At 46.4% G+C, this 16,994-nt stretch overlaps 1 protein-coding gene across 1 annotated transcript in view; it reads left to right on the top strand.

Moving 5' to 3' along the window:
• PTPRT (protein tyrosine phosphatase receptor type T) overlaps positions 1–16,994 on the top strand; it is a 787,404-nt gene that overhangs the window by 375,230 nt on the left and 395,180 nt on the right. The window contains exon 8 of the mRNA XM_047069145.1: positions 8,508–8,804. Within this exon, the coding sequence (XP_046925101.1) occupies positions 8,508–8,804 (297 nt within the window). The remainder of the gene's footprint in view (positions 1–8,507; positions 8,805–16,994) is intronic.

Below are 16,994 nucleotides of genomic sequence, written 5' to 3' on the forward strand. Positions count from 1 at the left end.
TGGATCAGGAGGATTCCGGGTTTCCTAATGTGACTGTAATGGTAATTGATTTTGCCCCTGGAACAGAAGCAGGCAAACTAGAGCTCTGGTGTTGGCTGTTTTTGCAAATAAACTTTTATTGAAACAGCCACACCCATGTGTATGCGTATGGTCTGTCTGCCTGAAAAATGTTTGCCAACTTCTGCAAGGACAGATTTCTGAGACTTCGTTGCACTTTACAGAATAGATGGTTTGACCTGTTCTGTGTCTGCTTGCTAATAAACATTTGTGTAATAAGTGGTCATTGACATAGTAGAATTTGGCCTGAGGCTTGCTTTTATTACAACCTAATAATGCAGTTGCGGGGGGAATCATTAACCTTCACTCACCTCACATTTCTTTGGTGGCTTCTGGTGTCTATAAGAAAGGATGTAAGGGTTGTGCACGAATCATGATTAAATAGGCTCAGATGAGTTTCTAGTATGAGGCTGTGTCTTTCTGCCTTGTGCTACCTGGAAAGCAGCACTTCCCGTGCAAGAAGGTGATCCAAGAGGCGCCTGGGTGGCTCAGTCGCTCAAGTGTCCACCTCTTGGTTTTGTCTCAGGTCATGATCTCAAGGTCAGGGGATTGAACCCCGCGTTGGGGTCTGTGCTGGGCATGGAAACTGCTTAAAGTCCCCCCCCCCCGCCCTTTCTCTCTCTCAAAAAAAGGGTGCTTCAGTCTTCATCATTCCATTCCTCACACTTGGGTCTGCATCTCCTTTTAGAGCATGAGTCTCATGGGAAAGTACCTGTCTTACTCTCATGCATCCCTCACACCTGTCCCATCGCAAAGGTTCCATATGTGTTGCAGAAATAAGGAATAGATACAGCAGCATCTGCACATGCATTAATGGGAGCTTGGCAGCTCCAAACCACAGTTGGTCAAAAGCATGAAGCCATGGGAACTAGGCCAGTAACCTACAGAACTCCTATCTCCATGTCTCCTCTACCTGCCTCCCTTCTGGCGGTGGGAGCTGCCTTTGAGGGAATACAGCCGTGTCAAGTACCATCCAAGAGTTTGGTGGAGGCTGTCTCCTTAGTTCCCCTTCTCTGAAAGGCAGAGTATCACCCATGTTTTACGCATGAAAAACTGCAGCATGGATGCAGATGAGACAGTGATTTGCTTTAGGTCCAGGTGTTAGCAGAGCCAGTGTTGTTTTCATTATGCCGTAGTCTCCAGTGCTCGAGTAGTTTTTCATTAATTAATGAGCCAGTGAACACATAAATGAATTACCTTCTTTATTTCATCGCTACAAGAGGATAGCAACTGAATCACCTTCTCACTGGTAACCTATTCCAGTGGTGCAGGATTCTATTTATCAGGATAGGTAGGACCCAGTGACCCTCGATTGTGAGGGCACCAGCGTTCTCCAGTGAAGCCTCTGGCTTCCTGTCCTTGCCTCCTTTTGCAAGATGTCTGTGGTAATAAGTCAACAAATTCTTGTCCACCAAACATCAGCAATAAATTAAAGGAAGTGGTGGAAAGTAAGCAAGAGAGTGGGTTTGGATAATGCCGGAAGGAAGATGGATTTTAATTTTGTTCCTTTTACCTTTTTCTCCCTCTGTGTATCATTTCCATGCAGAAATTGCAAATTAATGGTCACATCGAAATATCTGTCAACGTATTACTGCTCTTCCAGCATCAAATTATGCCAGCAATAATGTTTCCAGCTGCCTAGGACTTCGTTGCAATTTAATTTGAAAGGAACTCGAATTGCATCTCCAAATGGATAAAAAATTAATTTTACATACAAGCTATCCACCTCCACATTTTCAGCCCCATGCCCCAAATTATCTCAATGTAGGTTCAACTTTGAACGGTACATATGTTACAGCCAACTCCACAGGCTAAGATGAATACATAGAAAATTCATGATTTGGAAATCTGCTTTGCTGCTCTTTTTTTAATAAGATGTTCTGCCTTGATTAAGGTCATTAGGAGAGTCTACAGCTATTGCCTTTGACAGCAGGAGTGGAAGCCAGGCCCGCCTAGAACAAAAAAAAGCCTGAAATTCTGTCTTACCCGCATGACTACCCTTCGCAAGTGGAGTGTAAAGAGAGCCCTGATTCACCCCTTCACCTCTTCCCCGCTCCCCTCCCCCCCGCAGTGTGGAGGTCTTCAGTCATCACTTCCTCTGTGTATTTACTCATTCCTTAATTTATTTATTAAGCAGCCGTGTGTCCCAGTTATGAAAATGAAGAGATCTCGGGGCTCACAAGTTAGCAGATGAGGTGAACATGAACCAAAGCTATAAACGACTCACCTGCTGTTTGATAAGGGCTATGGAGGACATGTGCTAATATGCTAAAGGAAACATGATGGGAGTATTCATTGTGCCTGGGCCAGGAGGGCTTTTGGAGGAAGTTACAAGGAAAGGCTGGTACTGGAGCTGGGCCTTGAGTGTATTGGCTAGGGATTTGCCAGTGGCCCCCCACGCAGAGGGAAGAGCATGGGCAAGAGCAGGGAGGGATGAGAGGATTCAGGATGTGGTACTCGCCTTTCCCAGCACAATGTAGGGAGTGAGCAGTGGGAAGTGAGGAGAGGAATTTGGAGGTGGGAGGGTACAGGTTGCAGCTCGGGCTCAGGTATTAGGGAGAAAATGATACTTGAAGAAATAGAACTTGAGTAAGATCTAATGTGCAAACGGGGAGAAGTGATCAGAGGTCAGGAGGACCAGCGTGCCTTCCAGAGGCAGCTGCAGGAGTGAGAAAGCTTCTGTAGGCATGAGTCAGTCAGTCACACACAGACTCACGCACACACATACACCCCGGCCCTAACCTATGCAAGAACACAAATGAGTCTGGAGCAAGAACAAATAGAACCTTGTGGTCCTCTTCCTCCCCTTTCCTCTTACTCTGTCCCTCCCCCAAAGAGCCTCATGCACCATGGATGGAGACTTTATTCCTCATGTCCAAATTCTGCCCACTACCCTCCCCCAAACAGCCGTTCTTTGGTTACCCCTTGGGCCTAGGGATGCACATACACGGGATATGGTCTGATTGTGGAAAGGCGGAACCAGGAGGTTCCCGAAGGTCCTGGAAGTGAGTTTGGGGCAGGGAATTCTGGGTTCCTGGAGCCTGGTCCAAAATAGGAAGCACAGGCACCAGGTGGATGCTTTGACCCCCTGACTCCTGCGCCGGGGGAGGGCACATGCCGAAGACGGCCAGCGTGGCCTCCTTAATGCACAGGGTTCAGGACAGGGCTCCTGTTGCCAGGTCTAAAAGCAGAGAGACAGAGTACCCAGAGGCCAAGCCACTTTGATTTTTCATCAGAGGAAGATGTCCCAGCTTCCCAGACAAACCACATTCTCTCCCCACTATTTGTCTTCCCATAGGCCTGGAAGCTGTTACTTAAGAAGGTCATATGGGTGTGGTTTTTGGTGGCAGAAACCCTAGGCCTCTACGCTTGGACATATTTACACGGGGAATGTAAATTCAACAAAGCAATCTCCACTGCACACACAAGGCTTTCTCAGCAATTTCCAACTTATTTGCACCGAATTGAGTGTAAACCCAAGACTCTCCCTGCTACAGGCAATTATCAGAGCAGAAGCTGGGTTTGGAGGCTGAGGTTTGGCGGGGGAGGGGTTGGATTGAAGGCATGAATGCTTCTATCATACATTTTGAAAACTAGTTTTCCTTGTGTCGGATTTCAGGACATTGTTTTGCTTGAATGCAAAAATAAACATGTCCACCTTAAAGACTCAGGGACGTCGCAGAGGGGATGAAACTGGGACCGTGGAGTCAGTTCCCAAGAACTGGGTCCGAGTTCAGTTCCCAAGAACAGGTCACCATCTGTTCATCTCAGTTTAATAAACATGAACTGGCCCCTCGACAGCCCCTCTACCATGTGTTGGGGTTACTGGACAAACAGAATGTGGTCCCTGGCAGCCTGGGAGGAGTGACAGATAAATGAACAAGCAGTTCCTAGAAAACATGGCAAATGCTGAGTGGGCTGGACACCTGTGCGAAGTGCTGTACGAGCCCAGAGCTGGGGACTTGGCTGTGTGGCCCTGGGTAAGGCACATCCCTTCGTTGACCTGGATTTTCTATGCCAGAGAGTTGCAGGTACCTAGCCCAGAGTTACTATATGATCAGGAGCCACTGTCTTTCCCTTTCTAGAATGGTAGTTCTTGAACTTACAAAACTCTTTCACCCACACGTCTGTCAGAGGTCTTCTTGCCTTGCGCACAGGAGCTGAGCTTTCCTTGAGATTTGTAATTTCTGTGCTCTGGGGACCTCAGGGTACCAGTAACACACGTGGCCATATTTCCCAAGTCCCCTCTGTCTCTGCTCCCTGTGTTTGTTCTCAAGTGGTGTTTCATTGGACCAAGGGAGGCATGGAGATCTCAGCCCTTTCTGTGAATTTTGAGGACCTTGTTGAGCTAGGAGTCACACGGGGAACTGTCACACTGGGCTCCAGGTGTCATTCTGCCGTCTTGTTTGCCCACATCCTTTCCTGTTCAATGCCAGCAACAAGTGGAGTCATTTTTCTCTTCCTCTGAAGGCTGAGCCCAGCTGATCCCACGGCCCTGGGAATCCAGCTTCTGCTTCAAATACACTTCTTTTTAAAAAAAAATTTTTTTTAACGTTTTTTATTTATTTTTGAGACAGAGAGAGACAGAACATGAACGGGGGAGGGGCAGAGAGAGAGGGAGACACAGAATGGGAAGCAGGCTCCAGACTCTGAGCCATCAGCCCAGAGCCCGACGCGGGGCTCGAACTCACGGACCGCAAGATCGTGACCTGAGCTGAAGTCGGACGCTTAACTGACTGAGCCACCCAGGCGCCCCTCAAATACACTTCTTAAGGCATTTCTCCAAGAAAGGCCATTTTCTCTAAGAGGAATGCCCACTGTTAGAGGCAATTTTCTCTCTCCCTTTACAGCTCATTTTATACTCATTAACGGCCCTCTGAGATTCGCGCAATAATTTCCACTTTATAGAAGAGGAAACGGAGGCTCAGAGATGAAGTACCCTTGCCCAAGGTCACACAGCTAGTGAGCACCAGAGTCTGGCTTCACGCCGTGCTCTGCCCGCTCTGCTGTTCCCCGCGGCCTGTCTGGTGACAGTGGCATGTGCTTCAGAGGAGGCAAGTGACTTTCCCAGCGCCCTGACCTTCCCGCTCTGGAGGGAGTCTCTGCTGTGTGGCAGGCTCGCACCATCCCTTGCCCTCTTTGAAAAGGCGCCTCTGCCGGCTCCTTCCTTTAAGAGGAGCAGAAAGGTGCTTTGAGCGCCTACCTGCACAGGTGAGCTGTGGGGAGGATTCTGGAGAAGCTGGAGAGCAGAGGTGCAAAGACAGGCCAGTGGGCAACTCAGCTCTGAGTGTGATGGAGTCCCGCCCCACCCTCTCCAGTGGGTCCCCGGCTCCTGAGGGCCCAGCATTTCTGCCTTACAGTTCTTGGCCTCCTCCCAGCATCCTCCCCGGGTCCCTGCTGACTGTGGGGTGCCCACGTTGGTGCCTTTCCCTGGTCTCAGTGCCCCGTGGTATCCCGGTGCAGCACACGTGGAGGCACTGGACCCTCAGGGGCTTCAAACCTCAGCTGTGCACTCGCTATGCGGCTTTTCAGTCATTTCCACTCACGGAGCTTGTTTTCCTCGCAGACGAGACTAGAGATGCCTTCCTCACTGATGGCCATGGGGTCTACAGAATGCAGCGTCCATTGGCCTGAGACTCCCTGGGGCCCTCCCAAGTGCGTCTCTGGGCGGGGCTTGGGCTGCAGGGGCCAGCAGACCTCGCTGCTCTCACGGGGCTTACCTTCTAGTGGGCAGGGCCAACTTTTAAAAAGCTGCCACAGTGGAAAATGATGAGTATGGAAGGGAACAGTTAATAGGAGGAGAAAGACACAGGCACTGTACTCTGCCCAGGGACTCAGCAAGGACGTCTTCACAGAGGAGGCAAAGTGAACAGGGAGCGAAAGCAGGAGAGACTGTTGCCCAACTCCAGCAGGGAGGGGAAGACCACCCTCAGAGCCAGAGAGGTGGGAGAGGCAGGGTCCATTTCCCTTGGGGGCACACAAAGCACCTGTGCTCTCTTTCCAGACCCTCCTGGTTGTGCACGTCTTCTGACTTTGCACACTAGGCATGTGGTCAGGTAGACACAAGTTCATAACCCCACGTTGCCACTTGCTGGTCTTGTTGCTGCTCTGCACACATTCCTAGACCTCTCTGGCCTCAGTTTATTCCACTGTAAAGTGGGGCTAGCAGTCAGCCCCTCCCTTCCAGAGTCACAAGATGATGCAGGTGATAGAACCCAGCACCATGGCTGCTGGCCATCAAGTAGGTGTTTTGTTTTTATTGTCTCATTTGTGCTGCAGGGGCACACTGGAGATTCCAAAAAATATTTAATGTGGACTGTGGTACATTTAAAGTTGTTTAACAAAATGGACGAGTCTTGGATTTAAAAGGGTCTTAAATATCCCTGTACTCATTCTAAGATGAGGTGAGAGAGCTGTGAGAGCGATTACCTGACTGGGGTGTGGCATCCGTTTTGAAGGCACACCCAGAGGAGGAGTGTCATGGGGTCCTAAGCAGGGTTGGGGGGCTTCCCTGCCAGGAGAGTTCCAGGATCTGGACTTGCAGAAAGGCTCTGGCTGAGCCAGGCTGGTGGGAATGCACAGACCTCCCCGGCAAGTAGCTTTTGGCTCACCCTGTGCCTGTACATTGGTTCTGACGCCATCAGGACTTGTTAAACCAGGCGACCAAACCAGATCATAACTGCCCCCCCCGCACTATGGGGACCACACTTTCACCTTCTATTCTGTGTGGTGTCAGCACAATGGACCCTCAGCAACAGCTTGTTCAGTGTCACATTTTCAAAGTCACCCGTTTGCTTTTGGAATGCCGCCTCTCTTTTACACAAAGGACCTGTGAACATGAATAATTGGGCTGCATGAGTGACCGTGAACTCCTCAGTCTTTCCAGAGCCAGGCTGCTCACTGTCCCCAGCAGTGCGTGAGCAGGTCCGGACCGGTTTTCCTGGCTCCCTGACATTTCTGGGCATCCTTTTTAAAAGAAGACTGCTTTGAAGTATGTTCCTTGGCAAGGCTCTGATACAAGTCACAGGACATTTTCCCCACAGGGACAGATCCAGGAAATCAGCTTTCATTGAGTCCTGCCTTCTTTCTTACTGCTACATTGGCACAGGGGCAACCTTACCCCTAAATGCTCTGAGAGGACCAGAGGGATGATAGAATCCATCATTTTTGGAGAAGGATGCTGCCCAGCACTACCACGTAGAAGACTTTCAGAGTAGAGACAGCATACGCATCCTTATTATTTTTTCTTTTCCCACTGTTCCTATCGCTGCAAAAGAAAAACCACCATATTTTGAGTGGTTATTAAGTTCCAGGTACAATTCTAACTGCTCTTTAAGCAACATTTCATTTAGCCCCCCGCTAGCCACCAGCAAGGGTGGCTACTTGTTACTATCACCATTTTATAAATGAAATAAAAAATGGACCCAAAGAAATTACAGAATTTGGTCAAGTCCTAAAGTAGTGTGGAGGGAAGATACTGAATAAATCTCTAGTCTGTGCTTAACTACTTCCAGCTAAGATATTCAACACAAGAACTTATGGGGATGCTCATCACAAAAGAAGTTATGTTTCTGTTGTAAGAAATGCCTAAGCTTTATAGAATGAGCTGCACATGTGGGGATTTTTTTAAGTGTTTCATTTGTTATGAACCATTTTTTACAAAAAATGCCTGCATGAAGTGTAAACGGAATATTTGTAATAAAATATGACAGTGAATGTTATATATGGGGGTCTGGGACCATATGGGGAAGGATGGCGTGGGACACAGCATTAGTGTGTGAAGTCATGACCGTATTTGCTTGCAGAATGATGTCTCTGGAGGGGCCTGTTTGGAAAGAAGTAGAGAGGAGAGAAAGGAGGTCGAGGGCTGTCATAGGAGCCTAGGAAATAATGAGTTGTGTTGTCAGTGGAAAGAGGGGAAATGGCAAGAAGTCAGCGGTACCTGTGACCATGTGGACAGATTGAGTGCTGCGTGCCAAGCATGTGGCTGAATCTCCAGCCTGTACATCTCAGTGCAGTTAACCGGAGAGAGGGGACTGATTTCCCAAGGGGAGAGGATGTGGCTGGATTAAATATAAGGCAGATCAGAACTCCAGCAACCGTCTAAATTAGTGCATCCCTGGAGCGTTGTGTGTGCCGTTGATGGTACCCAGGGTGGTTTTCGGGAGTACCCTGATGAACCTTCAAGAATGTAACAATTTTGTGGTGTTTTTTATTTTTGACGGTTAACGATTCTGTATGGCAAGTGTTATCTTTTAGATGCATGCATTTAAGTAAGAAAAAAAGAGTTTGACAGAAAAATGTTAATTAAACTGCACGCTCTATGGCAAAAATCATGCAGGCAGTGGCTGGGATAAGTTTGGAGGGCTATTCCCCCGTTTGAGCACGACACCCACTGCCCGCTTCCTGACACTCTCAAAGCCCTTGTGTCTTGCACGCGTGTCTTGCAGACCCTGTGCACGGCCCGCAGAACGTGGAGATTGTGGACATCCGCGCCCGGCAGCTGACCCTGCAGTGGGAACCCTTTGGCTACGCAGTGACCCGCTGTCACAGCTACAACCTCACAGTGCAGTACCAGTACGTGTTCAACCAGCAGCAGTACGAGGCTGAAGAGGTCATCCAGACCTCGTCCCACTATACCCTGCGAGGCCTGCGCCCCTTCATGACCATCCGGCTGCGGCTCCTGCTGTCCAACCCCGAGGGCCGGGTGGAGAGTGAGGAGTTGGTGGTGCAAACAGAGGAGGACGGTGAGTGAGGGCGGCTGCCTCCTTGGGAGTGGGGTGTGCAGAACCTGTCACGGGGCCACGCCTATCAGTGATGAGGTGCTTGTTTTCCTGTTTGTTTTCCCTTTAATTTCCTCCTCTATGTCTGCCTCTTCTCCAAGGTCTTCCATGAAGACCCACATAGGCTGTGCATTGCACAACTCCAGGGGGTGCTGTTTCCATAGACACAGCTGTGCACTCAGCTTTGACCCTTCAGCACCCCCATCCCTCTTCTCACTTTACGGCACCTTCTAGGTCCAGTGTTTAACCACACCGGTGCCTCCAGAGAGGCATTGTTGAGTTGTATTAAGTGCGTTGAATCTGGGAGTCAGACAACTCTAGAATCTCCAAGAGTTACAAATAATAATAATAATAATAATGCATATAAGTTACTTAGCACACGCATTGGATGCACCCAGACCCAAGTACTCACCCGGATATCCTACAGGCATCACAAATTCAAAGTATCCGAAAATGAACCAATCTCCCCTTCTGTATTGATTTCTCACTCTGTGTTCCTCATCTCAGTGAACTACATCCAGTAAGTAAAAATAAAGACCCGAAGTCAGCCTGGGAGCCTCCATTTCACCCCCCATCACTCCCCCCACCCCCCCCCCCACACACACAAGGTTCTAATGAATCTGTGTGATTTCTCTCCCCACATGCCTCTTACCTCAAGACTCCAGGAACACAGAGCCACGTGTAACTCCTAGAACACAGCACTTTTCCCACCCTCTGTCATTCTGTCCTGTCCTGTCCCATCCCTCCATGTCTGTGGGACAGGCTCTGTTCATCTTCAACATGCTCCTTCCTCCAGGAAGCTTTCCCTGACTGCCCCAAGCTGACTTGGGTGTTCCTTCCCTGACCCGCCCCCCCTGCATTTTGCATGTAACTCCACTGCAACAGTTACCTTACTTAGGGGAGTACAGAACTTGCTGCTTCTAGGACTTCTCTAAAAAGCACTTTTCAACAGCTGTGTTTCAGTTTTCCTTCCAGCCAAGCTGTCTCTGGCCTTGTGGGGCATCTTTAGTTAGTTCCTTGGAATCACACTTGGTAGAGCTTTAAGCCACATCCAGCAAAGGGGACTGTGACCTCGTCTGCAGGGCAGGCCATGCATCACTCTTGCCCCTGATCAGGGAAGGGAGCAGCCAGCATGGTTGGGGCTGGGATGCAAAGGGACGACTGGGAAGGAAATCTCAGGAAGTGTTGGCAGTCTTCACATGCAGACAGAAGGCCATGGGCACAAAGATGGTACAAAGGGGTCAGAAGGAGTGGGATCAGAGCCCTGTCATTGTCAGCCACATGAGGCAGGTACCTCCACTTGACCCAGGTGGGCCTCAGGACCTCTAGGCAGAGCCTCTTGCATGCAGTCCCACTTGGCACTCTTGTTTCACATAAGCAAGGCCAAGGACCCAGAGTGGTGGCCCCTGCTGGGGTCCAGACTCACATCCTCAGCTGCAGTGTCCCCTAAAGACACAGAGGAAACTGCCAGCCTCTGCACATCTTGTTCCCCAATTCTCCTTTCCCCAAGTCCCATCTTACAACTGGACATTTTACACAGTCCACCTACTTGCAAACCCTTTGTGACCCCCCTTTTAAACTCATCATCACAACGACTCTTTGCAACTCCAGCAGACTGCTTTTCTGGGTAGTAGCTGCAGCGGAGACCCAGCCTCTGTCGCCTTGCCCCCACCTTCCTGCCTTGCATTGAACCTCAGTCCACTGTGGACCCAGTCTCCCCTGGACCAACCTTGTCCGATGACCTGAGTGTATGCTTCCTGTGAACCCCTTCTCATGCAACCCCCAGTGGAGGGGTGGGCGTCTCCTCTGGGCTTCTGTCTGCAGCTCAGGATCTGCGGCCCTGGGTTGGGCTCCAGGTGAAGCTGCCGGCCCTTTCCTGGATGGCTCTGTTGTTTCAGAAACGCACAGCCCCTCCTCCAGCAGGTACAAGGATGAGCTGCAACAGAAGGTGAGCTCTGGAGGACCACCCCTGGGACGAGCTGCTTACCCTCTCAGTGCCTTGGTTTCCTCACCTGTCAGATGGAGATAGAAGTAGTGGCCACCTGATGGCTTTTTGTGCTCATTGAAAGGAGTGGTACATAAAGAAACTGGAATAATGTTCAGCAGATTGTAGGTTTCCAATGAATGTGGCTGCCACATTTGGATTAAGTCACAGAAAAAAAAAAATATGTCTGACAAAAGATCCCAAAGCACAAGCAACCGAGAGACCTTTAATCTGCCCTAGGAATCCTCTCTAGAACTCTCGACACGCACTCCCAGTTGGTTGGTGAAAGTATGACCTAGGCTCTCAAGGAGTGGTGATCTGGTCAGTGCCTGATCTGAAAAGCAGAACCAGGGCAGGAAGGGAGGTTCAGGAGCAAGTTGTTGTTAAGGAGGAGCCACCACCGTTGAAACTCAGCTTGAAAATTCAAGACTCAACCTAGATGAGAGGGTTTGGCCCAGGAGCAGCTCAGGGTATGTTTTCCAGGATGCTCTTCATGCCTCAGGCTGCTTTTGGAGGATTACCTACATCTACAACAGGAAATCCCAAGTCCCATCTTTAAGCCATGCCTCAACCTCTCCCTTTCTCCTTCCTGTCACCAGGGGTGGGGGAAAATATCACAAAGCCTTTATCAAAATAACTCGAGAGCAGCAATGCTTTGAAATTAAACTTTAATTAAGCACCATTAATAAAACATCAATTCCTGTTCTACAGAGACGTGTGGACATTATCATATTAAAAACACCAACACCCAAGACTTGGTCCTCAGTCTTAGAGCCATCCTGAGGCCCCACCTCAGGAACCACTGTGCTGAAGGAAGACCTCAGAAGATAGTAGGCCCCTCTATGTGCCAGAATCAGGTTCCTTTCCTCCTCAGGAGGAAAGAAGCACCCTTTCCGTTGCTGGGAGCTCATTCACCTCAAGGACAAACCGGATAGATCATGGCTCTGGTTGATTAAGTGAAACCCCTCTCACAGAGGCAAAGAGCAGCGTCTCGGATTGAGCTGACTGGATTCGTGCTGCTTTGGTCTGTGCTTCAAAATTGTCTTCCGGGGAATTTGCAGAATTTGTAATTTCAGCCCCCCAGTGCCTTTGAGGGCCTATGAAGTGATCCGCGGCTGTGAAAGAAGCCGTGGCTGCCGAGCCCTGTTGCATCAGTTAGGAAGTAGGTAGGAGACCAAATGGGTTCTTTACTTTCCCTGTTTCCACAGATGACTCAGGTAAAACCATGACTCGCTTGTTTAATGCTTGCTTCTCTGCCTTTCCCCAGACCGTAGTTGCAATTATGAAATGGAATATATGAGGCCTTTAAAGATAAAATCGGTTTGATGATGGCCTCACTTTGGTTACCATTTATTGAGTACCTACCCTGTGCTAGGCACTAATAGGTGTATTGTGCGTGGTGACTTATACCTGAGATTTTATTTTGCAGTGTTTCAAGGCTGTAGAAAAATTAAGAGTAGGACAAAGGAGACCTGTGAACCCTTTGCCTAGATCTAGTATTTGTTAACACTGTGCTACATTTTCTTATTCATATGTATGTATGGTATGTTTGACATGGAGATATCACACATAAAAATACATAATATTTTTAAGTATTTAAAAGTAAATTGCAGGGGCGTCTGGGTGGCTCAGCTGGTTGAGCTTCCGACTTCAGCTTAGGTCATGATCTCATGGTTCGTGGGTTCAAACCCCTCATTGAGCTCACTGCCGTCAGTACAGAGTCTGCTTTGGATCCTCTGTCTCCTCTCTCTCTCTCTCTCTCTCTCTCTCTCTCTCTGTACCTCCCCTGCTCATGAACTCTCAAAAATAAGTACATTTAAGTAATAATAAAAATTAAAAAATAAAAGTAAATTGCAGAAGTCCCAACATCTGATCTCTCAACTGTTTGAGAGCATACGTTACCTAAGGGTAAGGACATTCTCCTACATAGCCACAACACTATAGGACATCTTAGAAATTTAGCATTAATTTAAAAATAACCAAGTAAACAAATAATCCATATTCACATTTCCAATAATGCTAAGCATGATTTTATGTGACAAAGTCAGAAAATGAGACATTTTTGGCAAAAATGCCCCATGAGTTGGTGATGCATACTTTTCACTGTATCATATCAAGACTTACATAATGTCAGAAAGCCCCTGACATGCTGCATTTGCTCACATACATAGGTCCCTCTACTCTAAGTGTGGTCCTTGTCCCTTTGTAAATCAGCCAATCTGTGTAGTGGCCCTGTGAGGTCTGTTGACTACCCAGTTCCCCACACACTTTTCACCCAGCGGTCTTAGCCTCCCTGACAATCCTCGCCTGAATCAGTTACATTAGTATTTCCAAAAGAGTGAATTTTAAATCTGTCCTTCCCTCTACATGTATTAATTAGCATTCTTCTTTATAGAAGGGTTTTCTCTCCCCATCTCCCTCCCCATTTTTAGTATCCCTACTGACTCAGAGATCCCCCCCCATTTTTTTTTGACTCTGTATTAAAGTCCAGCACTACTTATAATTCTCTTTGGTGCTCACGTTATCTCATCTGTGGCTAGTGGGAGTCCCTTCAGATTGGCTCCTAGGTTCTTTTGACATGTTCTCATTAGTCTTCCTTGCTTCTGGCATAACAAAATATTCTAGACCACCCTTGTAATATCTCTGCCCCAGACCTGAAGTCAACCACTTATCTAAGGATTTCTGGTTGCTTTCAGTGGGGAGTGGTATTTTGGCACTAAGATATACATCTTAGCTGTGATCGATGGGGTGTTACCGCCTCTAGACTTTTCAAGTAGGTAGAACTGAGGAATATAATTTATCTGTTTTAAATCACAAAGTCATACTGATTCATATCACCTCAGGATTCATTCCTCTGTGTTCACCCTCATTCTATACAGATCTCTCCTTCCTCCCACTGTGAGAACTCTGGTTCCCAACATCCACACATTTCTCCATTTGCTTCTTCCTACAAAACATATAAAACAGTTTCAGGGGCGCCTGGGTGGCGCAGTCGGTTAAGCGTCCGACATCAGCCAGGTCACGATCTCGCGGTCCGTGAGTTCGAGCCCCGCGTCAGGCTCTGGGCTGATGGCTCGGAGCCTGGAGCCTGTTTCCGATTCTGTGTCTCCCTCTCTCTCTGCCCCTCCCCCGTTCATGCTCTGTCTCTCTCTGTCCCAAAAATAAATAAACGTTGGAAAAAAAAAAATTTAAAACAGTTTCAGAAGTACGGTACCAATCCCCCTAAAAACAAGAAAGCAACTTTATTAGGTTAAAGATTTTCTTTTCAGCTTTTCTCTCCTTCAGCAGCCAAAATGCAGTGTTTAAAGGCTTCGTCTTTTCTCTTTGTGGTTATATTATCAATTTGAGGCCCATTTAGGCTCATTTGTTTCCATTTTAAGGCTCGCTTCTCCCCATCCTTTTTATTTAATTTTATTTTTTAAAGTCAAAATAGACACGTGGTTCAAAAGTCAAAACTGCAGAAGTGTATGCTCAGAGATATTGCCACTATCTCTCTTTCACACTGTTCATGTCCACACCCCCAAGGCCACCATTTTTATTCATTTCAGATATAGTTTTCTTATAGTTCATTTTGCACAAAAGGTAAAAATTATTCCTCTTATTTTTATATAAAAGATAGCAAAACAGATGCGCTCCACATCATGTGGCTTTGTTCACTTAGTATACTCTGGAAATCACTCCATATTTGTTTGTACAGATTTGTGTTATTCTTTTTGATGGCTGTAGGAGACTCTTTTATGTGCATATGACATGGTTTGTTCAAGCAGCATCCTATGGACACTTAGGTTATTCCCATTACTTGCTATGAAAAGTAATACTACAGCAAATAGCCTTGCACTTACTTTGGTATCTGTGGAGTTGTATTTTCATGGTAAATTCCTGCACGTGGGTTTGCTGGAGTCAAAGGGTAAAAAAACACGCAGTTTTGTTAGATGTTGACGGATACTCCTCCTCAGAAGTTGTATTATTTTACATTTTCGCTAGCAATGTAGATGCATTTCTCTTAACACCAAATGTGAGAAAACAAGCAAACAGTATTGTTTCTCCTACTTTGCAGTAAGGAATTGTAGGCTCCCATATAATTTATAATAAGTGTATAAAATATAGTTGATTATAATTAATATGTACATACTATATTAATATAATCTATATATAATATGATTAATCACATATAATACATATATTATTTCATATAATATGGTAAATGTACTTGCATTATAGGAAAGACTGACATGTCTTGGGAATGAGTGCCTGTATTTTGTGTGCATTTGTAGACATCTTATTATCTCATTCCTCAGGTCATCGGAAACTAGAAGGACGCTGTATGTTGCTAGGGACAGGTGCATGTATAGTAACAACATGCAGCACATGAAATCGAGAAGAGGGAAGTGACAAAAGGATAAAAGGCAATAACAGCAAGGCAATAAATAACAGTCCAGAGTCATTTAGTGGAAGGGTGTAAAGCTATGCACATCTTAGCAAGTCTGAACACATCGTTTAATTAGAGCTCAGTACATTTTAGAGTTTTACAAAGATGGCCTTGAGATAGTATAAAAGGTAAGGAGAAATGCAGTTGTGGTTTTTGAATGCTTGTGTTGACCTAGGTGTTGTGCTGATATCCTTCATTCCTACAGTGAGTTGCCGAATCCTTTGATGAAGGTGTTTATTGATATGATCATGGTTCAGGGAGTTCAAGGAACCTGTCTGAGGTTGCCACACAACAAGTGGCAGAACAAATAAATGCATCCCAAAATCTTACCCATAATTTTTTCTCTGACCATCTATTAGGTAATCCTGTAACCTAACCAAAACCTCCCCAACACTCTCTGTGCTTAATTTTTTTCTGTGCCATTCATCATCATCTGAAATACTGTGTGTGTTCACATATGTGTACACACACACACACACATACACACACACGTTTGTTGCCTGCCAAACAGCTAGTAAGTTGCTCATTGACTGTCTGGTGAGTGAATGAATATTTGACATCAAAGTCCATGCCTCTTCCCCATATCACAGGATCTTGTTTATATACACTGTTTAAGAAGGAGAGGATATATGTGATGTATTTTATCTGTATTCAAAACCAACTCATAGTGGCTTGCTAGAGCTAATCATTAGCCTCTGTCTCCACCTCCTAGTTCTGTGATATCATATTCATTGCTCCAAATTGGTCATGGTGGGGAATGTACACCATGGATATTGGCAGACCTGTTGGTGTTTTTGTTTTTCTTGGAAAGTTGGTTGTGAAACATTTATTAACATACCACTGTATAGTTCCATTAAAAAGATATATTTGACAACATGTAAACATTTACCCAGAAAAAAATATCTTTCCTTCACCAAGACTAGGAAATCTGTCTTGTCTCCATCAGATGCACTTAACAGATTCTGGTGGCCTTCAAACCATTTTCAGATTATTTTGATTTTTCTTAAGTTCTGAGTCTCTTTATGAACCAATTAACCAACAAATATGGCACCTGGAATGGAGAGCCCCGCCCCCCCCCAAAACAAATAAAAGACCTAGATAAGGTAAACAGGACAGGAAACCTCTGTTGACTCTTCAGGGCTCGGAGCTCTTATATGATTTGTTTACACGGCTACCCACAGAGTTCACAATTATCAGCCCCACTTTCCAGATAGAAAAATGGGGAGAAGAAAGGAGAAGAGGAGAGGAGGGTATAAAACTTTCCTTGATTACACTCTGTCCCCCTTTATGTTGAAATGAAAATTTCCTTTAAATTACCACCTGACTTTTAGGCACAAGAAAACATCTGGTTTAATTACAGTGAATTTACATGAACTTACTGACAAGAAGCACAGTTAAAATTAGCAATTTTAGTGTGTTTTTTTTAAGGGAATGAAATTATAAAGTAATTAACCTTTGTTGTAGAACTCTGTCAGAAGGATGGAAAGTTCTTTGCTGTTAGATACAAGAAGAAATGAAATTGTGGGAAGGGAATATGTGGACTCATTAAAGAATTATAAAGAAAAAAGAAGACTAAAGTAACACAGAATTAGAAGATAAGGCGGAAAAAGAATCTTTCTCCAAGAAGTCTTTTCATGATGAGAGAGAGTGGTGGGAGCGGGAGGGGAGACCCAGCTGAATCCAAAGAAAGTAAGTCCGCTTCATTGGAAGGACATCGTGACCTGTGGAGCAATGGTGTGGT

Source organism: Lynx rufus, unplaced genomic scaffold (assembly GCF_022079265.1).
Source record: "Lynx rufus isolate CCGP_SWC_20201006 ecotype Redwood Valley unplaced genomic scaffold, mLynRuf1.p SCAF_8, whole genome shotgun sequence".
Lineage (NCBI taxonomy): Eukaryota > Metazoa > Chordata > Mammalia > Carnivora > Felidae > Lynx > Lynx rufus.